This window comes from Saimiri boliviensis, chromosome 2, assembly GCF_048565385.1.
Source record: "Saimiri boliviensis isolate mSaiBol1 chromosome 2, mSaiBol1.pri, whole genome shotgun sequence".
NCBI classification, from domain to species: Eukaryota; Metazoa; Chordata; class Mammalia; order Primates; family Cebidae; genus Saimiri; species Saimiri boliviensis.
In genome coordinates, this window is record NC_133450.1 from 128805130 (window position 1) to 128823354 (window position 18225).

At 46.2% G+C, this 18225-nt stretch overlaps 1 protein-coding gene across 5 annotated transcripts in view; it reads left to right on the top strand.

The window, feature by feature from the left end:
• PPP2R5C (protein phosphatase 2 regulatory subunit B'gamma) overlaps positions 1–18225 on the top strand; it is a 175825-nt gene that overhangs the window by 14777 nt on the left and 142823 nt on the right. For 4 of the 5 annotated variants that reach the window (XM_039462803.2, XM_039462806.2, XM_039462804.2 and 1 more), the window contains exon 3: positions 9438–9603. The exons of the other annotated variant lie outside the window; for it this stretch is intronic. In XM_039462803.2, the coding sequence (XP_039318737.1) occupies positions 9438–9603 (166 nt within the window). The remainder of the gene's footprint in view (positions 1–9437; positions 9604–18225) is intronic. 5 annotated transcript variants of the gene reach the window in all.

The window sequence follows — 18225 nt, forward strand, 5'->3', positions numbered from 1 at the left end:
CTCTCCCCTTACTGAATGAGTAGATAAAAACAAAACTCCCTATAACCAGCATTCCAGAAGAGGACGAACAGGGAAGAATCAAGTCCGGATTGCCCAAGCTGGGTCACTAAACAATACCATGCTCCTTCACAGCGATTTCTTATCATTTTAAGATAGACACCCAGTTTTTGTTTTAGGAGTAAACACTTAAACTGAGGAAGCACACCTGTTGTTTCTCACTTCACGTTCAGCCAACACTAATGCCTTCTCTGTATCGAGAACAGCTGACCCTCCCAAAGTGTGTCTCCCTGGCTTTGTGGGACCCTTGCTGTTGCCACTATCAGCCTGGAGGACTCAGGGGTGCTCAGAGGGTAGTGCAGCCCTCACCACTGTCTATTCCAAAAAACGCTCCTCACCCCAAAAGGAAGCCCCGTTCCCACTAGCACCCAGTCCTCATGGCCTTCCCCCAGCCTCTGCCAGCCGCCTGTCTGCTCTCTGTGGATTTGCCGATTCTGAATAGTTGATGGAAATGGGATCATGCAGTCTTTGTCCTTCTGTGTCTGGCTTCTTTCACTTGGCATAATGCTCTCAAGGTCCACCCATGTTGTAGCATGTGTCATACATAACTCATTCCTTTTTATAGCTGCTATCCAATTGTTTGGATAGCACATTTCTTTTCATCAGTTGATGTATATTTGACTTGTTTCTTCCTTTTGGCTATTGTGAATAATGCTGCTGTGAACATTGTGTACAGATTTTTGTTTGAACACCTGTTTCCAGTTCTTTTGTGTATATGCCAAGGAGTGAGATTGCTGGGTCATATGGATGGTCGTGTGTGTGTATGTGTGTGTGTGTGTGTGTGGGAGAGAGAGAGACAAAGAGAGAGAGAGACTTCGCTCTGTCACCCAGGCTGGAGTGCAGTGGCACCATCTCAGCTCACTGCAACCTCTGCCTCCTGGGTTCAAGAGATTCTTCTGGCTCAGCCTCCCAAGTAGCTGGGATTACAGGCGCCCACCACCACGCTCGGCTAATGTTTATATTTTTAGTAGAGATGGGGTTTCACCATGTTGGCCAGGCTAGTCTTGAACTTCCGACCTCAGGTGGTCCACCTGTCTCGGCCTCCCAAAGTGCTAGGATTACAGGCATGGGCCACCACACCCAGCTTTGGATGGCAATTTTATGTTTAACTTGCTGAAGAACCACCAAACTCTTTTTCCATATCAGCTGCCCCATTTTACATTCTCACCAGCAATATACAGGGGTTCCAATTGTTCCACATCCTTTATGACACTTGCTTTTTGATGAGACAAGGTCTCACTCTGTCAACCCAGGCTGGAGTGTAATGGCACAATATCTTACCGCAGCCTTGAACTCCTGGGTGCAAGCTGTCCTCTCACCTCAGCTTCCTGAGTAGCTGGGACTACAGGTGCCCGCCACCACATCTGGCTTTTTTTTTTTTTTTTTTTTTGGAAAAGGGGTCTTGCTGTATTGCCCAGGCTGGTCTTGAACTTGGGGGCTCAAGCTGTCCTCCTGCCTCAGCCTCCCAAAGTGCTGGGGTTAGAGGCATAAGAAACAGTGCCCAGCCATGCTAATGTTATTTTTCAGTTTGAAAAAGGATAGGGGGCCAGGCGCGGTGGCTCACACCTGTAATCCCAGCACTTTGGGAGGCCGAGGCGGGTGGATCACAAGGTCAGGAGTTCAAGACCAACCTGATACACATGGTGAAACCCCATCTAAACTAAAATACAAAAATTAGCTGGGTGTGGTGGCAGGCACCTGTAGTCCCAACTACTCAGGAGGCTGAGGCAGAAAAATCGCTTTAACCCAGGAGGTGGAGGTTGCAGTGAGCTGAGATCACGCCACTGCACTCCAGCATGGGTGACAGAGTGACCCCATCTTAGAAAAAAGAAAAAGGATAAGTATCCCAGCGGGTGTGAAGTGGTATGTCATTGTAATTTTCATTTACATTTCCCTGACATCTAAAGGTGGTGAGTATCTTTTCATGTGCTTGTTTGGCCATTTGTATATCTTTTTTGGTGAAAAGTCTGTTCAAGTCCTTTGTCCATTTTTTAATCAAGTTGTCTTTTTGTTATTGAGTTGAGTTCTTTTTATATTCTGAATACAAGACCCTTGTATAATTTGCAAATATGTTCTCCCATTCTGTGGGTTTATTTTTCACTTTCTTGATAGTGTCCTTTGCACAAAAATGTTTAATTTTTATGAAGTCTGATTAATCTGTTTTCTTTTTTGTTGCCTACGCCTTTGGTGTCATACCTAGAAAGCACTGTCAAATCCAAAGTCATGAAGCTTTACCTTTGTGTTCTTCTAAGAGTTGTGTGGTGTCAGCTCTTCTGTTTGTGATCCATATTGAATTGGTCTTTTCCTGTGGTATGAGGGGGCATCCTCCTTTATTCTTGTCCTTGTGGCTCTCCAGTTGTCCCAGCATCATTTGTTGAAGAGACTGTTCTTTCCCCAGTGAATGGGCTTGGCTCTCGGTTTTATTCCATCAGTCTGTATGTCTGTCCTTATGCCAGTATCATACCAGCTCAATCCAAATGCACTTTTAAAAGATCTGAGGCTGGGAGCGGAGGCTTACCACACCTGTGAACCTAGCACCTAGGGAGGCCACAGCTGGAGGATTGCTTGAGCTCAGGAGTTCAAGACCAGCCTGGGCAACGTAGTGAGACCGTGCCTCTACAAAAAATACAAAAATTAGCTGGATATAGTGGCGAGTGCCTGTAGACTAAGCTACTCAGGAGGCTGAAGGAGGAGGATCACTTGAGCCCAGCAGGTTGAGGCCGCAGTGAGCCATGACTGTGCCACCACACTCCAGCCTGAGTGACAGACAGACCCTATCTCAAAAAAATTAAAATTAAAAATAAATAAATAAAATATCTGAAAAAACATAGAAAACTAGGTTTTGTCTGGGAGAACAAGTAGTTTGGTGTTGCTGGAACATCAGGTGTGTATTCGTGCATGGAAATGGTTGTGTGAAGGCTGGAACTAAGGACTTGAGAGACAGTGATTGTGTAAGGGAGACTCAGCAAGCTCCAGGGGCTGCCTGAGTGTTGGTAGACAATGGGTACATGGGACGTGTCCATGCTCTCCACAAGCGCAGAATCTCTTTGTAGAAGCAAACTTGGGATTCCAAGCCGATGTGTCAGGGAACTGCCTTAAGAACACTGGGGAGATGGTGGAGTCTGACAGCGTGTGTGAGGAGTGGGGAAAACATCAAAGGGAATGGCTTTTGAGCCAGAACTGTAGGCTGAGCAGATCAAAAGCTTCGTGTGGGGGTGGGAGCTTGGGAGGGAAGAGGGCAGGCATGCTGAAGAAACAGGCATTGAAACAGGGCATGGTCAAAGAACACTTGGGAATCTGAGAGTGGCCTGGCATTCCTGGAGTAAAGGGTGTGTGTTGAGAGATGAGCCCTGGAAAAATGAGTGCAGGGAGACAGCAGCTGAGCTCCAGCACAGTGCTAAGGAGTCTGAACTGTCTCCTGCAGGCAGTGGGGAGCCACTGGCATCTTCTGAGCAGGGGAATGGTCTGATGTGCCTTTAGAAAGGTCAATCTGGTGACAGTATGAAACTGATTGGAAGGCAGCTATGCTCACCACTGTACCACCAACACTGAAAATTCAGTGGGAGAAACATGAAGTGACATTCTGACTGTCTGGTCTATAGGGGATGGGGCTAATGCAGGGAGGGGTAATGTGTTCATTTGGACTATTTTCACATACACAGTAGTTGAGGGAATTGTACAGGGAAGCCCCAGGTCCCCATTGCCCAGCCTTGGGGTCATCCATGTGCAGCTAGTCTTGTCTTACCCAGGTATCCCCTCCACAAGCACAGCCCTCTCCTCATGTTATACATTATTTTGAAGCAAATCTCAGTCATATTTTATTTGTACATTCCACCTGTAATGTCCTCCAACAAGGACTCTAAGACAGAACCACAATGTGATTGCCACCACATAAACATTAACTGCAGTTCCTTGCTCTCAAAGTAAGCATTCAGTCTCCATTCCCCTCCCTTTTTCAGGTGGTTGGTTTGGGTCCTGAATTGAATTGAGTCCTGAGATCCAAACCAGGTGCATATATTACACTAGGTTGTGATGCGTGCTGGTTCTTCCTCTCCTTTTTCTCCTTGCACTTTAATTGTTAAATGAGGCTGTTCCCATACATTCAAGGGATAGTCAACCAAGGGAATTTTGGATCCCCAGGGGACATTTGGCAATGTTTGGAGAGGTTAGTTGTTGCAGCTTAGGGGAGGGCTGCTTGCATGTAGCAGTCAGGGCCCACAGTGAGTCTCACCTGGGCTGAAGTGTGGTGGTTCGACCCTTGTGCTGACCCGACACCTGCTGCCTCCCATCCCCCACATTCCCTGTGTGCATATCGTATTGCTGTTGGTTAACGCGCTCCCCTCTCTCTTGTATTTTTCTAACAACTGGTGCTTAGACCTCAGGGCTTGATCAGATTCAGACTGGACTTTCTGGCAGTAAAGATACTTCTTAGATGGCATGTCACCTAGTCCTTGGCACATACGTGGCGGCAGTTTGTTCCGTTGATGATAAAATTGCAGAAGGGGAGGATTTTGAGAGAGGCTGGAGCATGGAATTACTGGGGTATGAGGTGTAAGGGGGAGCTGGGGCCCAGCGTTAGGCTCAACCCCAGAGTCAGAGTCCTGGGACTGAGGCTTGGGGTTGGCTGCAGCACCGACCGGATGATTTCAGGCGCTCACCCCACAGCCTGAGCCCTGCTTTCCTCTCTTTCCTCTCTATGAGCTAATGATGGGCCCGCTCAGCCTGGACGATGAAATGCCGTGTGGGGCAGCCACTCCTTCCTCCCCAGCCGTTTCCCTCTAGCTACAGGCACCTTGCGGTGCCACCACCGGAGGAGTCTTTGCAAGAGCAGGGAGGGAGCCGGGTGTCGGGGCTTGAGGCAGGGTCCCCGCTGGGCTGTCCGAGAGCCAGCAGTGGCAGTGCTGGTGGGGTCTGGGCTGTGCTGCTGGCCTGGCCACGGGTGTCTGGCGCCCAGGAGGAGGGCTCGTGTACAGCCGCCGTATTTCCCGGGTCCCTGGCTTCTGTCCTCTGCCCAGAGACCTCTTCAGACCTTCCCCACCCTCCCAAGCCTCCACCCGCCCTGCTCCTCCCGGTAGCACCGTGCGACCTTGGCGGCTTGAGCCCGCTAGGCTGCAGGGCGCGCCCTGTGCGTGGCCCAGGCTCGCTTCACTCCTGTTGTCGCCGCAGACCCTCGTGGTCGTCCTCCTGCCACCCCGCTGTCCCCCAGCCTCCCCGCTCCCCTTTATGAACCTGCACCTTCCTGGGCATCTGATGCTCCCCTCTGCCCCAAGCACGTTTTCTCAGAAGTGTCTTCGGTCCGAGGTCCAAGGAGATCCTCAGCTCCCGCTGGCGCGGCCCCGGGAGCCTCCCGCAGGGGCCTCACTCAGGCCGCGGTCAGCCTCTGCCCTGGAGCCGGAGGAGGAGAACGGGCCTCTCGGGAAGAAGCGGAGTACGCTGATCTGGCCTCCTGCGAAGCGCGCTCTAAGCTTCTGCTTGGCCACGGGCGGGCGAACTACGCTCTCCTGTTTCCTTTCCATCTCGCCTCAGGGGCTTTGTCCTCCGGCCATGGCCGTGGCCAGGCATCCCGGAGCGGCCCCCTGGATCCCAGCACCCACTCCCACTCCCACCCTCGCGTGTGCCCACCCGCCCTCGGCAGCTGCTCCCAAGGGCACCCTCCCTCTCTCCTACCCTCTCTCCCTCCCTCTTTCCCAATCTTCCTCCTTCCCTCCCTCTCTCCCTCCCTTCCTGTCTTTCCCCTTGTTCCTCCTTCCCTCCCTCTCTCCTTTTTTCCCTCCCACTTCCTCCCCCTTCCCTCTCTCCCTTTTTCTCTCTCCCTCTCCCTCCTCCCTCTCTCCCTCCCTCCCCTCCCTCTTTCCCTTTCTCTCCCTCCCCCTCCCCTCCCTCTCTCCCTCCCCTTTCCTCCCCTCTCCCCTCCCTCTCTCCCTCCCCTCTTCCCTTCCCCCTCCCCTCCCTCTCTTCCTTACCCCCTTCCCTCCCCCCTTCCCCCTTCCCTCCCCCCTCCCCTCCCTCTCTCCCTCTCTCTTCCCCTCTACCTCCCTCACTCCCTCCCTCTCCCCCTCTCTGAGCCCAGGTTCTTGGTGGCATCTGCTTTGGGCAGCTCTTCAGCTCCTTTCTCAGGGAGGTCACCTCACTTTCCCAGGGACAGACAATGTCTCCCTGCAGACAGGCCCTGCCCTCCTGAGCTGATGTCCCATCTGGATGGAATATGTCCCCTCAGAGTTGGTGGGAGCACCAGGTCACAGTGTTGTGGGGCCGGCAGTGGCTGCTGGGCTGGGCAGGGCAGGCAGAGTGGCTCCTTGCTCTGGCCTTGGCCCCGACAGGAGTGGGGCATGGTGGCCAAAGGGCCAAGAGCTCCTGCGGAACTGTGCCCAGGGCGACTTCTTATTTTCTGAGGGGTAGAAGCCTATCCTCAGTGTGTCCTCGTGGCAGTCAGGACCCACGGGCTCGCCTCCCAGTCCCCCAGGCCAGTTCATCTTCCACACACTGACCTTCCCGCTGGGTCAGAAGCCATGGGGGAGTCCTGTCATTGGCCTCTACCCAAGGTCCTCAGTGTGGGTGCTAGGCTGGCACTGTAGTGAAATAAATAGGAGGTAGGACACATACATTATCTACTGGAACACACACACACGTGACTGAACACCTCAAACCGGGACAGTTCCTGGGAGCATCTCCTCCAGACTGAAATCAATGCCAGGGCTGCCCAGAGAGGGTGGAGCAGACACCATCTAACTGGGGGATTCTGCGGAAGAGCTGGTAATGGAGGGGCTTTTAGGGAAGAAAGACACAGCTTCATGATAAAGGATTGACAGATGTCAAGCTCAGAGCCCAAGAAAGCACATTTTGAGGAAAAAGCCACAGACTGAGGAAGAGAAGGGAACCAGGGCCCCCACCTCCCGGGTCAGTCTGCCTGCTGTTCTGGGCAGGCTGTCACATCAGACAAGTCCTTCCAGGCATCCCTAAGCACCTTATTAGAAGGTAAAGCAGGTCCTACTGCCTATGAAAATTTTATTCAATGATGAGAACAAATTAGTTTGGGGCTGGAGCGGGTGTGTCTGCTCTCCATGGCCCTAAACTGGGTGGGTTTGTATCTCCAGGATGGAGTGTGTAGTAGTCCATTTTCACACGGCTATAAAAAACAACCTGAGATTGGGTAATTTATAAACAAAACATGTTCAATTGACTCACAGTTTTGCATAGCTGGGGAGGCCTCAAGAAACTTATAATCATGGCAGAAGCGAAGGGGAAGCAAGGCACTTCTTACTGGCAGCAGGAGAGAGAAAGAGGGGAACTGCCAGAAGAGGGGAACTTTTAGACCATCAGATCCCGTGAGAACTCACACTCACTGTCACAAGAACAGCCCTGGGGAAACTGCCCCATAATCCAGTCGTGTTCCACCAGGCCCCTCCCTCAACACATGGGGATTACAATTTGAGATGAGATTTGGGTGTGAACACAGAAGCAAATTGTATCAGATTGTGACAGACTTTTTTTTTTTTTTTTTTTGAGATTGAGTCTCGCTCTGTTGCCCAGGCTGGAGTGCAGTGGCGCAATCTCAACTCACTGCAACCTCTGCCTACTGGGTTCAAGCGATTCTCCTGCCCCAGCCTCCCAAGTAGCTGGGATTACAGGTGCATGCCACCACGCCCACCTCATTTTTTGTATTTTTAGTAGAGATGGGGTTTCAGTGTGTTAGCCAGGATGGTCTTGATCTCCTAACCTTGTGATCTGCCCACCTCAGCCTCCCAAAATGCTGGGATTACAGATGTGAGCCACCATGCTGGCCCATGACAGCCTTTTTAAAGAGCACATATGCAGACACGGACTCCCTTTCTTCGGGCAGACAAGAAGGGTGAGCAGTGAGTGCATTATGTGAAGCATCTTTTTTTTTTTTTTTTTTTTTTGAGACAGAGTCTTGCTCTGTCACCAGGCTGGAGTGCAGTGGCGCAGTCTTGGCTCACTGCAACCTCCACCTCCTGGGTTCAAGCGATTCTTCCGCCTCAGCCTCCGAGTAGCTGGGACACAGGTGCGTGTGCCACCACACCCGGCCAATTTTTTTTGTATTTTTAGTAGAGACAGGGTTTCACCATGGTGGCCAGGATTGTCTCAATCTCCTGACAGCGTGATCCGCCCACCTCAGCCTCCCAAAGTGCTGGAATTACAGGCATGATCCTCCGTGCCCGGCCTATGTGAAGCATCTTGACGGTCGACACAGCAGCTGTTGACTGTCACTGCTGGACAGTGGTGAAAGCAGACAGCTGTGGGCCAGGTCACTGCTTGCTTCCCAGAGAGCCCTTCAGCTGGGGGGCCCAGAACACAGCTGAGCTCCACCGGCTCCCTCAGTGAGCTCCTTTGGCTTGTGTGAATGACAGGGGACCCCTGGTTCCTCTGCTTCGTGCATCGTCACACTCTTCTCTGCCTCTGCTGGGCAGTTCAGATGGCAGCGTTGCAGGTTGGCTGCAGGGGTGTTGGCCAACCCTGGAGCTGCAGTGCAGCCTGGGTATGAGCACACACACCAGGAGCCTAGGACAGTGGCAGTAGAGCAGCTCGAGCGGAGCGTTTCCTGGGGCTCAAGGAGAAGTACTTAGATGGCCTGCTCTGCACGTACCAGGCTGAGTGGTGAGCCAGCAGGGAGCACCTATCATTTTCTGAGATACTCAGCTGTCTTCATGTCCTCTGAAGAGCGTAAACTTACTGTCTTACAGTTCCGGCATGCAGCTTAAAATGGGGTCAAAATGCAGGTGTCAGCAGGGTTGTGCTGCCTCTGGAGGTTCTAGAGGAGAATCCATTTCCAGCCTTTCCCACCTTCTAGAAGCCGCCTGCCTGCCTTGGCATGGAGCCGCTTCCCTGCGTCTTCCAACCCAGCCATGTAGCCTCTTCTGACCTCTCTCTGACCTCTGCTTTCATCGTCCCATTGCCTTCTCTTGTCTCCCTCCTGCCTCCCTCTTGTAATGTAATGACCTGTGTGATTCGCTTGGGCCCACCTGGATGATCCAGGATCATCTTCCCATCTCAAGATTCTTAACTAAATCCTATCTGCAGAGTCGCTGTTGCCAAGGAGGATGTTCACCGGTTCCAGAAATTAGGATGTCGACATCTTTAGGGGTCATTATTGAGTCTGCCATATCAACCTATGTGGTAAATATTTAGCAATCAATAGTTTGAAGGACAATACAAGAAATTAGGCATATCTTTGAATCTCTCAGTCCAGCATTGCTGAAGATGGGATGTCAGCCCCATCCATGCTCCAGCCACTCTAAGGAATGATGTGAAGGGGAATGCCCCAGAGTAACACTCATGTATATGTTTTTTTCTGTATTTTAATAGTGTTATAAAATACAACCATTGTACATATTCATTTGTTTTTGTTTTTGTTTTGGAAGCAAATTTCCGTCAGGAAAAACAGCCTTGTTGCTGTCCCGTCTACAGTATCTGCTAAAATAAAAGTACCAGTCTCTCAGCCCATAGTGAAGAAAGACAAACGGCAAAACTCTTCAAGGTTTAGCGCAAGCAATAATAGAGAACTTCAAAAACTACCGTCCTTAAAAGGTAATTTTTATTTGTCTTTTGAAAGTTAAATTGTGGCAGTTGGAGTGAAGGAGCAATGTTTTGATAATTTGCTAACTTATTCCTTTGCTGTGTTTGTATTTTGCAGGGTCATTTTTTCTGTATTGAGGTTTTTTTGTTTGTTTAGGTTGAATGTCATTAACTTATTTACTCAACTAACATTTTAAATTCCAGAGCTAAAGATAAAAGTTTAACAACACAGTATAGGCATAATACACTAAGAAAACAGGAAAAACTGAACATCTTTTTATTTATGGTATTAAGTTAGTCAGTTTTTCTTTTAAATTATCATTTGTTTGTCTTAGAACTGTAGCAATTCCAAAAGGCATTACTCCAAGTAGGGTAATTGCAGAAATTGTGGTAGAAGTTGTCCGTGTTTGTAAAGTAAGAACTGTAGCTGTAGTACATTATGAACTTGCTTTGTTATGATTCATTTGGGGATTACCTCTACTCAAGCATTCCTTATGTGGAATATGTCAGGAAAGCATGCTCTTTACTTTTGAATTTCCCCCCAACTGACACAGCCATTCCTTTCCATCTCAGGTTGTTTAATCCCTAAAAGTCTTCCTTTAGATTTTGAGGTTGAGGTGCTTAAAGCCCTATCAAGGAAAACAGAGTAAGGACCCTAAAGTCAAATGTGAACCTCTTAAAACCTTTATAATTACTGAAATATAAGACAGATATACTAAATTAAACATCATTTTTCATGCCTTAAATTATAATAATGGGTCATTTACAGTTAATTTGCCCTGAATATTAATTCAGTGACCAGTCCAGTGGCCTGCACTTATAATCCCAGCACTTTGGAAGGCTGAGGCTGGAGGATCTCTTGAGCCCAGGAATTCAAGACCAGCCTAGGCAACATAGGGAGATGCCATCTCTACAAAAACATTAAAAAGTTTGCTGGGCATGGTGGCACACACCTGTGGTCTCAGCTGTTTGGAAAGCCGAGGTGGGAGGATTGCTTGAGCCTGGGAGGCCAAGGCTACAGTGAGCCATGATCGTGCTACTGCACTTCAGCCTAGATGACAGAGTGAGATCCTATTTCAGGGGGAAAAAGAAAAGTGAATATGAATTCAATAAGAGGAGGCAATCTGTCATCTTTACAGCTGTATTTTCAGGCTTTCCACACTATGGAGCAGATAGCAGATGTACCAGGTGGAAGCAGGGAGGAACTGGGGGGATGGTGGATTTATGGGTGGGCGGATGGGTGGGTGGATTTATGGGTGGATGAATTTTCTTGCCCCTCACTTGCTAGAAATCCAGGTCCTCACATGCATTTTATAGAGCTCGTATTTGGCTGATATTTGGTTTCTTATACAGCTTGTATTTGGCTGGTATTTGTGGTAGATAATATGCATACTAGGTCATTTTTGATTAGTCTTCCTCTTCCCAAATAGGATATGCCTTTCTCATACTATTCATTCATTCGGCAAATATGTGTTGAATGCCTATGAAAGCTGTTCTAGATTCTGGGGGTACAGAAACAAAACCAAGCCCACATTCTCCTGGAGTGAGCAACCCATTGGTGAGACAGTAAGGAAAAGGATAGGTACCGACTCCCTCTTCCAGTACCCTTGGGAGGCCCGGAGTCAGAGGGAAGGAAAAGGCTTTGTTCACCCATTGGCGAGACAGTAAGGAAAGAGGTAGGTACCAACTCCCTCTTCCAGTAGCCTTGGGAGGCCCGGAGTCAGAGGGAGGGAAAAGGCTTTGTTCACCCATTGTTGGGCCTTCATATCCCAAGCCCTGTCCTTAATGCCCGTCATAGCTGGGGCTTTGATCTGCCGTGTGCCCCACCTTTCCATGCCCACCCCGCCTCAGCCAGTGCATGCTGGGTGTGTACTGCTGCTGAATTTGGTCAAATGGCATATGATTTTTCTCCTTAAGATGTTAAGATTATAATTGCTGTGTTGATAGATCTTTCTGTTTTTGAACCATCTTTGCATTGTCAGTTTCGTCACAGTCTATTATTCCATGCGCGGGGCAGAGCCCATGCCAGAACCACTGTATGCAGGCCTCCAGCATACTTCCTTCATCTCTTCTGAGGAGTGTCTGCACAAGCCTCTTTCTCCATCTGTTCTACGTCTGTTTTCTATTCTCAACCTCCATTTCCTTTGTTTCTTGTTAAGCCTGGTAAGAATGTTTGCAGTATACTTCCACTGACACTTATATTTTCACTATTCCCCAAAAGGGTAAATTCTCCATGGTAAAGCCACATATCCAGGAGAATTTCATATGGAGCAAGCCAGTTCCCCTCACTGATCCTGTTTGCTGATTCTTTCTTGGCTGTTCTAAAACATTAACGCTTCTGTATATATACTAAAATAATTTCACCTAGTTCAGAAAAATAATAATTGATTGAAATTAATTAAAGTTATATATTAATTGGATATCTTTTTTCCATCTAGGAAGATGGTATATATCATATCCCCCATTTTTCTGGGTCTTGTTTTCTTTTCTTTTTTTGTTTTTTTCTTTTTTGGTTTTTTTTTTTTTTTTGAGATGGAGTTTTGCTCTTGTTGCCCAGGCTGGAGTGCAACAGAGAGATCTCGGCTCACCGCAACCTTCACCTCCCAGGTTCAAGTGATTCTCCTGCCTCACCTCCCGGGTAGCTTGGATTACAGGCATGTGCCGCCACTCCCAGCTAATTTTGTACTTTTAGTAGAGACAGGGTTTCTCCATGTTGGTCCGGCTGGTTTCAACTCCCAATCTCAGGTAATCCACCCGCCTCGGCCTCCCAAAGTGCTGAGATTATAGGCATGAGCCACTGCGCTCAGCCCTGGGTCTTGTTTTCTGACTTAATATAAAAATTTTATGGTTTCCTTATAAATCTCTACCTTTCCAGTAAATTTATTTCTAAATACTCCGTAGCTTTTGTTTGTCACTCTTGTGACTGGGTTATACTTATTCCCATTTCCACTTCTGATTGGTTCTTGCCCATGTCATGCAGAGCGATTTGTTTTTAAATGTTGTCTTTTGCCATCACCTTACCACATTTTCGTATCAGTCTTAGTAATTAATGTTTCCACTAGAGTCTGCTTGCAATCGATTCTTTTACCGCTCTTCCACTATTTATGCCAACATAGACTAGTTATTTTAATTTTATTCTGCCACAAAGTAGGACCAATGAAAGCCAGAACGGAGGTGATAGCAGGTGCTCCTGTTACTCCCATTTTGGTAATTGGCTTCAGCGTTTCCTAATTCAATGGGAAAGTGGCCCTTGGTTTCTGGTAAGCAGTCTTTGCGAGGCTGCGTGCTCTGGAGTCCACATTCACAGGACTCTTCCTGGACCCCATGCAGGCTGGTTGGTGCTATGCCAGTGCCTGCTGGGTGTGTACTGCTGCTGAATTTGGTCAGATGCCATAAGATTTTTCTCTTTAAGATGTTGCTATTATAATTGCTGTGTTGACAGATTTTTCTGGTTTTGAAATATCTTTGCATTTTGTCAGTTTTGCCACAGTGTATTTTCATAGTTAGAACATTTCTAAATTTCTAAATTCTAACTTCTAAATTTCTTTAGAATATTCGCTTCCATATTTACTACATGGAGCTGGTCTATAGTTTTCTTCTTTTTCATAAGACTGTATTTTGTCCCATCTAAGATTTGCTGTCACCAGCACTTTGTGATGATTCCAGGATGGTCTGCAGAAGCTTTTCCCGTGCTCTCTCACACTGCCAGCTCACAACAGGGATGATGAGATGGACCCGGATTTCAGAAACAATGAAATGTGGAGTGTGTCCCTGAAACAGCGTTCAAAGGATGACTTGGAACTCCCTGGGCCTGTGGCTTTTCTCTGTGAAACATCTGTAGCTTCTTTCCATAGTGGGTCCGTTTGAAAGTGGGGTCTGTTAAGTAGTACATGGTAAATGCTTAATGGACCTTTTAATCTCTTCCCTATCTGTGGTGGTTATGTCTCCTTAAAAGTTCATGTATTCTTTTGACTGTTCTGTTTGTATTCAATATTATGCATCTCCACTTTTCTCTTTAATTATCTCATGTCTTTTATTTCAACCTTTTCCTCATTTATTAAGTTGAATAGAGAGTTCACTTATTTTTAGTTTGCTTTTTAATAGTAAAAGAATTTAAAGCCACATAGTCATTCTAAGTATAACTTTCAACCCTATCCTTAGGGTTGTTTTTTTTTTTCCTCTGACTTTTCAAGTCATAGACTTCTCTTTGTTAGAGTTAATTGAGGCATAATTTACATATCCTAAAATTCACTCATTGTAACTGGAATATTTAATTATTTTAGCAAATATATAGCGTTGTGTAACCATCACCACAATTCTGTTTTAGAATGTTTCCGTCATTCTCTAAAAGTTACCCTGTGCCTATTCACCACGGATTTCCGCGCCCAGCCCAGCCGCAGGCACCCACTGATCTGCTTTCTGTCTCTCGACTTACTTTCTTCCGGACATTTCCCCTCAGTGAAATCAGACAATAGGTGGTCTTTTACATCTGGTGTAATGTTTTTGAGGTTCATCTGTGTTGAGTAGTTTTTTTTTTTCAATCCTGAATCATGGTCAGCTGGATATACCACATTTTGTTTATCCGTTTTGGGCTATTTCTTACCTAGTATGAATAACAGTGCTGCTGTGAACATTTGCATAGAAGTCTGTGTGAGCATATATTTCATTTCTCTTGAGTCGATACCTAGGAGTTGAATTCCTAGCTTGTATGGTAAGTTTATGTTTAGCTTTTATTGTTTGTTTGTTTGTTTGTTTAAATGGAGTCTCTCTCTTTCGCCCAGGCTGGAATACGGTGGCGCGATCTCGGCTCACAGCAACCTCCGCCTCCTGGGTTCAGGCGATTCTCCTGCCTCAGCCTCCCGAGTAGCTGGGATTACAGGCATGTGCCACCACACCCAGCTAATTTTTGTATTTCCAGTAGAGATGGGGTTTCACCATGTTGGCCAGGATGGTCTCAATCTTCTGATCACATGATCCGCCTGCCTCTGCCTCCCAAAGTGCTGGTATTACCGGTGTGAGCCACTGCACCCGGCCATATTTAGTTTTTTAAGAAACTGCCGGCAGGACACGATGACTCACGCCTGTAATCCCAGCACTTTGGGAGGCCGAGGCGAGAAGATCACAAGATCAGGAGATCAAGACCATCCTGGCCAAAAAAAGAAAAAAAGAAAAAGAAGACCATCCTGGCTAATATGGTGAAGCCATGTCTCTACTAAAAATACAAAAAAATTAGCCAGGTGTGTTGACAGGTGCCTGTAATCCCAGCTACTCAGGAGGCTGAGGTAGGAGAATCACTTGAACCCGGTAGGCGGAGGTTGCAGTGAGCCAAGATGGCACCATTGCACTCCAGCCTGGGTGACAGAGTGAGACACCATCTCAAAGAAAAAAAAAAAAGAAACTGCCAAACTGTTTTCCAAAGTGGTTACACTATTTTACATTCCCACCAGCAACGTATGAGGGTTCCGGTGTATCCAGAATATTCTTGCCAATATTTATTATTGTCTTTTTGATGATAGCTTAATGCTCGTGAATGTGTAATGGTGTCTCACTGTGGTTTCAATTTGCGTTTCCCCAGTGACTGGAAATATTAAGCATCTTTTCATATGCTGCTGACCATTTGTCTGTCTTCTTTGATGAGATGTCTGTTTGTGTCTTTTGTCTATTTTTAAGTCGGTTGTCTTTTTATTGTTGAATTGTTAATAGTATGTTATCCCAGATATGAGTCCTTTATCATAAAATAAAATACAACAAAAATAAATTATTATAGAACTGAAGTACCAAATATACCACACTGTTTTTATTATTACAGTCAGTAGACATGAGATTACCCTGTTAAGTTGATATGAAAGTTTCAAAACACTTATTCTCAATTTCTGTTATTCTTTGTAAATCCAGGTTTGTCTATATGTGTTAAACCCTTCTTTTGAGCTTTTAATTTGAGGGGTTTTTTTTCATTTGTGAAAGTTCTATTTGGTTCTTTTTTCAGTCTGCAGGGCCATTTAAAAATATTTTCCTATTCTCTTGAACATACCAACAAAACGTCATTTCTTTAAGTAAACGCAGCTGTTTTATACCCTGTGTCATGTCATACCACCATCTGAGGCGTTTGTCACATTTTATTCATAACGTCTTATTTCCTAGTGTACCTGATTTTGTTTTAATTGTATACTGGTCATTGCATTCCAATATTTGAAATAAATCAAAACCGAGAATCAAAGTGTCTTCTTCAGTAGGAATTTGTTTTTACTCTGCAATACACCTGGAGGCACTGGCAATCTGGGGCTGCCTTAAACCTCAACACTGGTTTCTTAAATCAGCCAAAGTTATTCTGCAGTATATCCCACTTACCCCACTGCGGTTTCTGTTTACAGAAACCTTTTTTTGGCTGAAATACATCAGAGGGAATGCTTTATAACTTAGGAGATAGTGTCATTGTGAGAGACGCATAACTCTGGTTGCCTATCATTAGAAGTGATACTAAATTTTCAATTTTACTAGTGAATTCAGTTCATGACAGATTGATATCTCTATTGAACAATTACATATTTCCCTTACAATTCAAAAAGTACTAGTAATGATCTACAATATATATTTTGGCGTCCTGCCAATGTGTATTCCCTATCAACCATATGCTAATGTCTTGAAAAACAGTTGATAATCTTTGCCTGAGTCAGTAGTTTCACTAGAGAATCCAACATTTACTCCAACATTCTTCTGAAAGCAGTGATTTTTCTTACCAACCAGAGATACTTGGTTATCTTGAAATGTGGCTCCTACTGAAAAAGAAGGATAAGCTTAATTCTTTGTCTTTTATTACCAGTTCCCTCTAATGGTGACAGCTGAAGCTTTTTCTAGCTTTCTCAAAATGTCATTGTGGACTAATGTATTATTGTTGGACTAATGTATTATTGTTTTTGTGTGCTAAAATCTTGTGAAATCATTAGTCACGTGTTCAAATGGCATAATTTCCATCATTGAGTGCCCTTTAGGGTCGCTACTGTGTGTTTTTTTACATAGCCTCATTTATTTTTGATTCCTTGATTTCTGAGACAGTGAGATGTCCGCTGGGCTCATTTAATATTTTCTCTTCCCTAAACTTTAAATCAGCCACTTTTCTTTTCTTTTTTTTTTTTTTTGAGACAGTTTTGCTCTCTCATCCAGGCTGGAGTGCATTGGGGCAGTCTCGGCTTGCTGCAACCTCCACCTCCCAGGTTTAAGTGATTCTCCTGCCTCAGCCTCCCAAGTAGCTGGGATTACAGGCACCTGTCACCATGCCCAGCTAATTATATTTTTAGTTGAGATGGAGTTTCACCCTGTTGGCCTGGCTGGTCTCAAACTCCTGACCTCAAGTGATGCACCCACCTTGGCCTTCCAAAGTGCTGAAATTATAGGCATGAGCCACCATACCTGGCCAAATCAGCCATTTTTCAAAGAGCCTTGGTTCTTTACAGTGGTAAATATATTAGCAACCAAAATCTGGGTGACAGGAATGTTTATTGCTACTGGTCTGACATTACTTTTAAATGCTTTCAATGGAGGGAGCTAAAATATAAATTTTCTGAATTATGCATTCATATTGATATTTTAAATTTAATTTGAACATTATAGTGTTTCTGAAGCAGGATATTTCCCTGACCCCTTCAGGGCAGGAACTAGAGTGCATGGGTGCTGGAACGAGCTGGCCTCTTCAGCGCCAGCAGGGGCGAGCTCCACTTACTCTCTGCTCCACCTGTCATGGGATAGGGAGTGCAGGTGAGCTGGTACAGGAGCCAGGGCGAGCGCTTTTGGGCACCAGCAGGAGCAAACCCCATACTGGCCCCATGGCAGCATCTTGGGGGATCCCTGTGATCCCTTAAGCCCCAGAGAAAGTGTTACAGTATTCTTTCAGCTCTGCCATCTATGGACAGCTTAAGTGTTAACAGCTCAGTGGAGGGGCAGTGTGACAGCCTTTTATACCTGCACTCATGGCACCCGAGTTGTTGTCCAGCGTCCAAGAGGAATGAGATTGCACAAACGAATTTAAGATGGTATTTTATTGCAGGGGATTTTATTGCCAATGAAAGTGACTCTCAGGAGAAAGGGAAGCTAAAAAAGGGACAGAATAGAAAGGTCCTAGGTTCTTCTCTGAAATTAAGCCATCAAGCTGTCCCTCTGAGGTCAAGCTGCTGTTTTCCAACATCCAGCTGTAGTCTCTGATGTCCAGTTGTTTCTCCTCTGTCTGCTAGCTGAGCCTGGGGTTTTTATGGGTACAGGATGGGGGTGCGGGGCAAGCCATAGGTGGTTTTCATAGTTTTATCTCTCTCTTACACGGAAAATGTTGATTTCTAGCATCACTCATGTAATTACGGGTATATTCTCTTAAACAGTTCCCCAAAACAGTACTGATATTATTGCAAACAGTTGGAACTTTGAATTGAACCCTAATCATTGCAGAAAGAAACAGCTGTTGACTTTTTTTTTAAATTTATTTATTTTAGAGGTAGGGCTTTGTGATGTTGCCCAAGCTGGTCTTGAACTCCTGGGCTTAAATGATCCTCCTGCCTCAGCCGCCCAAGTAGCTGGGATTGCAGGCATGCACAACCATGCCTGGCTACGGTTGGCATTTTTATTGGGATCCTGTTACATTTTGAAAAT